Raw genomic sequence first — 9,525 nt, 5'->3', positions numbered from 1 at the left:
TTTATTTTAAAAAGTAGCTTGTAACTTGTTTTTCAATTATTTTTTCCACTTTTAAAATTATATTTAACTATATTCAAATATAAATAATATTACAAATATCCTTACAAAAATATAACCAAACATAATTTTAACTCCATCAATTTTTATAAAATAAAAAACATCTATAGCCAAGAGATTTGCTCGAATAGTAAACACGTCAAGTAGGAGTGTTCATGGTTTGAGAAAAAATCGATCTAAACAGAAAAATTAAATTAAATTGATTAAATAAACCGATTTTTATTTAGTTTAGTTTGATTTTGTTTTACATTTTTTTAAAAAGATAACATTTGGTTTGGTTTGATTTTATTAAAAAAAAATTAAAAAAATAACTGAATCGAATTGATAAATTATATACATATTTTTTTACAACTATATATACATTATATATTACTTTTTATGAACACTTTTTTATACAAAAGTACAATACATTAATTTTAAAAAGTAATGTATGATGTATTTTTTATTTGCACAACAATATCATTAGTTTATGCATTATTTAGTAAGTTTATGTTGCTTAGTATATTGAATTGACTAATAATATAAGTAGGAAGTTAAACATAATTAAAGTTCTAGTATAATAATTATAAGATCAGAAATGACACAAAAAAAATTAATTTTTCACTTAAATAAATTGTTATCTTATTTTCTTTTTTGAATAAATCATTTTTTTAAATTTTTATATAAAGTTAATAATCTAATAGCTGAATCAAACAAACCCAAATCAATAACAACCAACTCAATAAATATATATTTTATTTGATTTTAATAATTTTTAAATTAATTAAATTTTAATTTTAATCAATAATTAATCCAAATCAATTCAACCCAACCATAAAAGACCTATGTATGACAATATGGATGAAATGTATAATTTTGAGAAGGTCTAACCCATCGGTGGCCCCTTAAAGTTGGCACCAATTTTCACTTAGACACCTAAAGTAGGAGATGTTCATTTTAGACACCTAATGTAAGGGTCTGATGTGTCATTTTGACACTTTTTACACAACTGACACCTCGCGTGTTTGTCACTTACCTGAGGCGCGTAGAAGCTGTTTTTTTTTTAAAAAAAATTGTTCTTCTTCTTCATTTAGCTTTGGCTGCAACTTTATTATAGTTGTAATGGTAAATTCAAGTCAAGGTGTAAACAATATCATCCTTAGCTTTGATTTTCCGGCGACTTCTCTGCGATTGCTGTCGCCTGATCGGATCTCCTCGCAGATCCGTTTCAACTCTATATTTCTAGTTTCTTATTCTTGTTTTTCTTTTCCGGTGACTTCTCTTTGATTCTGGCGACTTTTTCGGTATATTTGTTTGGAGAAAATAAGTTGTTTCTGACGGTTAATATTCTTATAATTGAAAGATTCTTATATGGAACTTTGAAGGTATATTTTTTGAGTTTTGATTACCATGGCAATGTATTTACTTTAATACTATGACATTTAAGAAATGAAGGTTCTTAGGCTACTCCAATTGTTAACACTGAAGGTGTGTATATATTAAAAAAAAATATTTGTGGCTCTCTAAATATCGTCAGTAAATCATATATGGCGACTTTAGCTTGATTTATTATTGGTTGCACTTAGGTAGGGTGGGGGAGTGGTTGGGGTTGGAGAAGACGACGGCGGGGTGGGTGAGGGGTTGGGGTTGGGGTTGGGGTGGGTGGGGTTGAAGAAGATGACGGCGGGGTGGGTGGGGGTTAATAATTGTTAATTTTTATTTAAAAAAAAATTATTATTTGAATTTTTAAAATGTCACGTGTCATCAAATTATTGATCATAAAAGTTATTATTTGATAATTATTTTTGATATATATATATATATATGTCACGTGTCTTTATTTAATTTGTTGTTTTTGACACGTCAGGCGAGTGCATTACACACACTTAATATATTTTGGTGATTGTCAAAAAAGTGTCAAAATGACACATTCGACCCTTACTTGAGTTGTCTAAAATGAACATCTCCTGGTTTAGGTGTCTAAATGAAAGTTGATGCCAACTTTAGGGGGTCACCGATGGATTTCGCCATTTTGAGAAACTCCCAAAATAAAAAGGCCACGTAAGCTATCTTCTTTTTCCGACTCCCAAAGTCTGGTAGCTACGGAAGCACAGCGCGAACAACAACACACGTGTCATCTTTCGAGTTTCCAAGTCCCTTAACTCTAAATTAAGAAATGTTATTGTCCCCTACACTTCCATTTTCATCCATTTCAGTCCCCACAAAATTCCCACACCTAAAATACCCATCACTCTTCCTAATACGATCCTCATCCTCGCCGTCAATGTTCACTACTCCACAACCTAAAAAGGTAGCAGTCTGCGGCGGTGGAGTCATCGGAGTTTGCACCGCCTATTTCCTATCCAAAAACGGCGCCGCCGTAACTCTAATCGAACAATCCTCCGTCGCCTGCGCCGCTTCCGGTAAAGCCGGTGGTTTCCTCGCTCTAGATTGGTGCGACGGTGGTCCCCTCGCGTCTCTCGCACGCGCCAGCTTCAATCTTCACCGCTCACTCGCTCAAGAGCTTAATGGATCAGAATCCTACGGTTATCGTCCACTCACTACCCTAAGTGTTTCCATCACCGAATCATCATCTTCTTCATCGTCGAATCGAATTGGGCCGGTTCCGTCTTGGGTCGATGGCCCAGCTAAAAGCCCACGAACAATTGGGTCAACTGACAGTACGGCCCAAGTCCATCCACAACTGTTTACGAAAACGCTACTGTCCAAAGCAATGGAGGATTATGGAGTTGAGCTGGTGATTGGTAAAGCAGAGAGAGTGGAAATGGCGGACGGGAAAACGAGAGGAGTGGTACTGGATGATGGTAGAGAGATTGGTGCTGATGCAGTTGTGTTGGCACTTGGGCCTTGGAGTAAGAGATTTTCTGTTTTGGGCTCGATTTTCAGGGTTTATGGAATTAAAGCCCATAGTATAGTACTAGAACCCAAAGAAGTCGATAGGATCACGCCACATGCACTCTTTCTCACTTATTATCCGGCCCAAGGTGGAAAGCCCATGGACCCCGAAATTTATCCTCGTCCAACAGGTACTATCCTATAAAAATGATTTTATGTATATGTATTATATAAATATTGTATAAATAGTTATGTTATATATGATATTGGTGTATAACCATGTGTATATATATATATGCCCTGTGGCGGACCCAGGAATTTTATGAAGGGGGTTCAAAAAAAATTAAACACGCTAATCGAAAAAAAATGTGCTTATTCGGATTCGAACTCGCGAGCTGAGCTAAAGCGAAATATTGAACCCCATTTGCCACTGAGCTAGTCCTTTGGCTTATGCTCAGGGGGTTCAATGTTAAATATATACACATAAATTAAAAATTTTATCTTATATATACAGTGTAATTTTTTAACGAAGGAGGTTCGGATGAACCCCCTCAACATGCCTTGGGTCCGCCCCTGTATATGACATATAACTATGTATCAAAAGTATATATACATTCATATACAATGTTATATTTAATACTTGTTCGAGGATGAACAAGAGTCTAAGTGTGGGGTGGTGATGTTCGGGGGGGGGGGGGGTATATTTAGCCGTCATTTTCCTCATATTTTATTACTTTAAATTGTTTTTTGAATATGTATTATATTACTTTGTGCAAAAATGCATATATTTAGCCTTTTACTATGTAGCTCGGACTCTCCAAACATGTTACATCAGTAGTATCGGATCATCCAAAAATGGAGGATCAACAACACTTGTCGACAGTTTTTGAAGAGTTCAAGCAAAGTAGGTTTTACCATTGGTATAGTACATAGTATGATGCCTGATGTGTGTTAATAGTGATTCAATGAATTACGTGTATTACTCCCTACTTTAAAAAAGAATGAACCCTTTCCTTTTTTGGCAACACTTTAATTTTAGCTTTCCACGTGTCACGTTTAAGGCCACAAGGTTAAAGAAAATTTTGATACATTTGACACGACTTTAATTTAGGAATACAAGATTGAAAAATCTTCTTTATTTTCTTAAATTTTGTGCCAAGTCAAATTAGGTCATTCATTTTGAAACGGAGGAAGTACAATTTACAGAGGCGGATGTAGCTTTTTTTGGTGCTTTCGAGGGGAAGTATAAGTATAGATGTAAAAATCTACTAACTCAATAAGTATTAGATTTAAATTCATAATTTTAACACTACAATGAGTTCAGTGCTGAGAATTTTAAATGTTGAACGTGTTTAAGTTAAAATCGTGGATCCGCCTCAAGCAATATACATTCTCATTCTATTATATTTGCCACAACGAAGTAGTGTATTAGCTTAAATATAGAGTAATGTTGTTTAAACTTGTCATTCATAGCGTGGACCATTAGTAGAAAAAGGTATTTTAACTTCACTATTAGAGACTCACCAGTTCCTTCATATGTGTATAATTGTGCATTCATGTATCAGGCTGTCAACGTAATCGTGTAATATTAGTTGGTAGGCTCTGTTGCCAAATATATTTCATTGGGCCAATCTTTATCCCTTTTTCTTCAGTTGATCATTTTGTCCCTCAGGCTGTGCTTCGCATTACCCCCTCCCTTTGCGCATCCTGTATTTTATAAAGAAAAGGAAAGGCTCATGCTCCTTGTTATGTTAGCTATGATTATGAACAAAGGCAGAGGTAGAAGTCCACCTACTGGTTCAGTTGAACCCAATAGCTTTTTTTCAAACAATTTATTTGTATTAAATATATTCATCAAATATGTACACATACCACATTTGGAACCATATTAGCAATTAAAGTCATAGTTCTAAAATCAAGAACTCATAAAGTTGAAATCCTGCATGTCAGGGCCTCTGATTATAAACAGATCTAATTTTATGAAGGGTCATTGAAAGTTGTTTTAATTTATGATTGTTATTATTGGCTTGTTGTATGGTTTTAATTTTTTTTTATTATTATTGGCTTGTTCTATGATCATACTCTTGAAAACCATAAGCTCTTTGCATGACCGTTTTGTTCTTCTCTAATTTTATAATTTAAAGGTCAAGCCAACACATATACTATTGTTTGATGTGATAGTTCACAATGTACATGAGTGATGCATCCATTTCTTGAGTTCGTATCCATGAATACAATGGGTCCTATAACATGCATTAGCATATAAATTCTTCACCATGTCGAAAGATGGAGAATGTTCCCTATCAACTATTGCCTAGTTCTGTTTTCAGTGAGCTGCCTGATATTGAAATGATAGTTTGTTCCTTTTTAAATTTTATTTCCAACATGAATGAAACAGATGTCTCGTTTTCAATTTTCCTTTGTCTATTATAGACCAAAACAAGGATTTTCTTGAATTACATGTTGACTTATAATGTTATGTTTTCTATGACCTTCAGGAGAAGTTTATATATGTGGAATGTCAGCTCAGGCAGAGGTTCCAGATGATCCAGAGCAGATAACTCCAGTTCCTGAATCAATAAACGTGCTTAAGAGAGTTGCTACTAGTGTGTCAAGCCATTTAGTTGAAGGAGAAGCGGCTGTGAAGGCTGAACAAGCGTGCATCTTACCTTGCAGTGAAGATGATGTGCCAATTATCGGCGAAGTTCCTGGTATAAAAGGCTGTTATGTGGCAACTGGACATAGCTGTTGGGGAATACTCAATGGTCCTGCCACTGGTGCAGCTATGTCCGAACTCATTCTGGATGGACATGCTAGCATAGTTGATCTTAGTCGATTTAACCCCGCAAGATTTGCTAGTGCTCTGAAGAAGTAAGATGTGACCATACACCAATCATCTAAAAGAGAAAATATTGCTTCATATACTTGGCACTGCAAGAAGCAAAGAGGTAATTTGTTCAATGAAGAACTTGTAGTTTTTTTTAGAAGTGTTCTGAAACTATTGCCTTCAATGTTGAGAGAAAATTGCATTTCATTATCACCACAGTAAATATCGAGTCTGTCCAATAAAATAAGGTCCCTCTCCGTTCCATTTTATATGATAGTCTTCTCTTTTTAGTCTATTTATAAAACAGTGACACACTTCTATATCTGAAGTTATTTAACTTTAAACTTCTCATTTTATCCTTGATGACATGCTTTTTATATCATAGAAATATCAGTACTAAGGGTATCTTTCCTATGTCCTGGAAGTCTTTTTTTTCTTTTTTTTAAACTGTGTATTCATCCAAGTATTGCATATAAAATGAAATAGAGGGAGTATTATGTCCTATGTTGCTCGGATTTGTTTGTTGGATTCTCCAAAAAACTATGAATTTTTGGAAAATCTGACATGGATGTGACAATATTTTCAAAGGGTCTGAGCAACATAGTTTACTCTATGCTTTACTCCAGACATGCTCTGAATAATTTTTCCTGATGCTAGACGTGATAATGCATCCATAGAGCAACTGTCCATGGTCATTAAGGAAAAATTATTTACGAAGGAGATACATTAGTTATATTTATATATAAAAACTCGAGATCTTAGGTAGCGTCTTTCAAAAGTAGAACAATGTAAATTGAACATAATGCATGTGACCTAGTTAATGAAGTGGGCGAAAACTAAGATCAGTTAGGATTTGCATTTGAATTTGAATATAGACAAATTAAAAAGCTTCATTTTTATCTGCCTAAGTGTCAATATGCATATATAGTTGTCGTGTGCTGATACGACGTAACAGGTATACGATAAAATCGACGGAGTTGAACTAACGCATCGTGGATTCACAATCTCTATCTACGATCATGGCAATTAGAACATTGCGTTTCTTCTTTCTAAAATATTTTTTTGCTTCTTCAGATTTTATGTAGTGCTATTATGTATTATTAGAACATCATTATCAAACAGAAAGTAAGAGAGTGTTGCGTGGAAATGCGTGCAAGCTTGCCTCTGAACAACGAGTAACAAGTATCTTTTTCATTTAAATATTAGTAATTGGTTTTAAGCTCATCTGAACAAGTAACAAGTTGTTGTAAAATAGACTAACTTAGCTTTAAGAAGGAGAAAATAAAAGAAAGAGGAAGGAGAAGAAAATAAGAGAAAATGTATCAGTGTATTTGTTTTTCTCGCTGATTGCACCACAAAAGGGGCTATATTTATAGCCATAAAAGGGACCAAAAACCTAGTGGGCAACTTGCCAGCTTGGAAAATGACATTCACTTGCTCTTTAATATTTCTCTTTGGATGTGCACGTGAAATGTGCCTCATTAAAAATTTTACAAGAAATTTTATACATATTTATTCTGAACATTTATAGATGTTGTGTCTCGTTAAAAACCTTATTAGAAAAAACTCAGTGGAAAAAGCTCAGTGAAGGAAAAAGAATACACATCTGGTAATACACCTTGAATGCTGCCATATTAAAATCTTATCAGGAAAATCTGGTGGAATAAAATCTTGGTTAAGGAAAAAAGAGTGCAGCACGTATTTTACTCCCCCTAATGAAGTTAAACTTTATTTAATATTTTGGAGACGACGCATTCTAATCTTATATCTTAGCTTCTTAAAAGTTGATGTTGGTAATGCTTTTGTGAATAAATCTGCAAGATTATCACTCAAACGAACTTGTTGTACATCAATATCACCATTCTTCTGGAGATCATGTGTGAAGAATAATTTTTGTGAAATATGTTTCGTTATGTCTCCTTTTATGAAGCCACCTTTCAATTGAACTATGCACGCGGCATTGTCTTCGAATATAACTGTGGGTACTTGGACATTATTTTTCAGGCCACGTCTTTTTTTGATGAACTGTATCATCGATCTCAACCACACGCATTCTCTACTTGCTTCATGAATTGCTATTATTTCAGCATGATTTGGAGAAGTAGCAACAATAAATTATTTTATAAATCGCCATGATATAGCAGTTTCTCCGTGTGTAAATACATAGCTTGTCTGAGATCGAGTTTTATGTGGGTCTGATAAATAACATACATTTGCATAACCAATAAGGTCTGCAGAACCTTTATTAGTATAAAACAAACTCATATCAATGGTACCCTTTAGGTATCACAAAATATGTTTGATACCGTTTCAATGCCTTCGTGTTGGGGATGAACTATACCTTGCTAGAAAATTAACAGAAAATGTTATATCAAGTCTGGTTGCGTTAGAAAGATACATAAGTGCACCAATTGCACTGAGATATAGTACTTCAGGACCAAGACGTTCTTCATCCTCTTTTGGAGGTCGAAATAGATCTTTTTTCACTCAAGTGATCGAACAACCATTGGAGTATTTAATGGATGTGCTGTGTTCATGTAGAATTGTTTTAAGATTTTCTCAGTGTAGGCAGATTGGTGGACAAAGACTCCATTTGCTAAATGTTCAATTTGCAGACCCAGACAAAGTTTTGTCTTTCCAAGGTCTTTCATCTCAAATTCTTTCTTTAGATATTTAATCGTCTTTTGGATCTCTTTAGGGGTTCTAATGATATTTATGTCATCAACATAAACGATAAATATAACAAATTCTGATTCCGTTTTCTTAATAAAAACACATGGACAAATGACATTATTTATATAGCTTTCATTTATTAAGTACTCACTAAGCTTATTATACCACATACGCCCTGATTGTTTTAGATCATATAACGATCTTTGCAATTTCATTGAGTACATCTCCCGAGAGTTATTACATGCTTCAGGCAATTTTAATCTTTCTAGAATTTTCATGTAAATTTCATTATCAAGTGAACCATAAAGGTAAGCTGTAACTACATCCATTAGATGTATTTCAAGATTTTTATGTACAGAAAAACTGATGAGATATCGAAAAGTTATTTCATCCATAACAAGTGGATATGTTTCTTCATAATTGACCCCGGGTCTTTGAGAAAAATCCTTGTGCAACAAGGCGTGCCTTGTATCTTACAATTTCATTTCTCTCATTTCGTTTTCGCACAAAAATTCATTTATAGCTAGCTGGTTTCACACCTTCAGGGGTTTGGACTACAGGTCCAAAAACCTCACGTTTAGCAAGTGAGTCTAATTCTGATTGAATTATCTTTTGTCATTCTGGCCAATCACATCTACGTCGACATTCTTCGACGGATTTAGGCTCAAGACTTTCACTATCTTGCATGAAATTAAGTGCAACATTATATGTAAAAATATTATCAACCGTGATTTTCAATCGATCTAAATTTCTCTCATCACCGATAGAACTTATTGAAAGTTCTTCATTCACTTGAGTCTTGGGTTCACTGATTTCTTCAAGAATATCAGCATTACTCAAATCTTGACCTTTTTCAGGAGGTTCTTGTGTAGTATCATCTTTATTATTCCTCACGCTTTTCTTTCTAGGATTTTTATCCTTTGAACCCAATGGTCTACCACGCTTCAGGCGTATTTGAAATTCAGAAGCTATGATACTAGTAGATGGTCCTTTTGGGATATCAATTCGGATAGACACATTCATTACAGGGATATGTGACTTAGTTATTCATTTCAAATCAGTAAATGCATCTGGCATTTGATTTGTTATTTTCTGTAAGTGGATGATCTTCTGGACCTCCTGCTCACATGTGC

At 34.2% G+C, this 9,525-nt stretch overlaps 1 protein-coding gene across 1 annotated transcript; it reads left to right on the top strand.

Annotated features, from left to right (window-relative positions):
- The first annotated feature begins 2,085 nt into the window (after positions 1-2,085).
- LOC129896274 (putative oxidoreductase TDA3) lies at positions 2,086-6,085 on the top strand. Its single transcript, XM_055972132.1, has 2 exons — positions 2,086-3,083; positions 5,391-6,085. The coding sequence occupies exons 1-2, from the start codon at positions 2,213-2,215 to the stop codon at positions 5,765-5,767; spliced, it is 1,248 nt and encodes a 415-aa protein (XP_055828107.1). The 5' UTR covers positions 2,086-2,212; the 3' UTR covers positions 5,768-6,085.
- Positions 6,086-9,525: the final 3,440 nt, after the last annotated feature.

The sequence above is a fragment of the Solanum dulcamara genome, chromosome 7 (assembly GCF_947179165.1).
Source record: "Solanum dulcamara chromosome 7, daSolDulc1.2, whole genome shotgun sequence".
Taxonomy (NCBI): Eukaryota; Viridiplantae; Streptophyta; class Magnoliopsida; order Solanales; family Solanaceae; genus Solanum; species Solanum dulcamara.
This window is presented reverse-complemented; position numbering and strand designations above follow the sequence as displayed.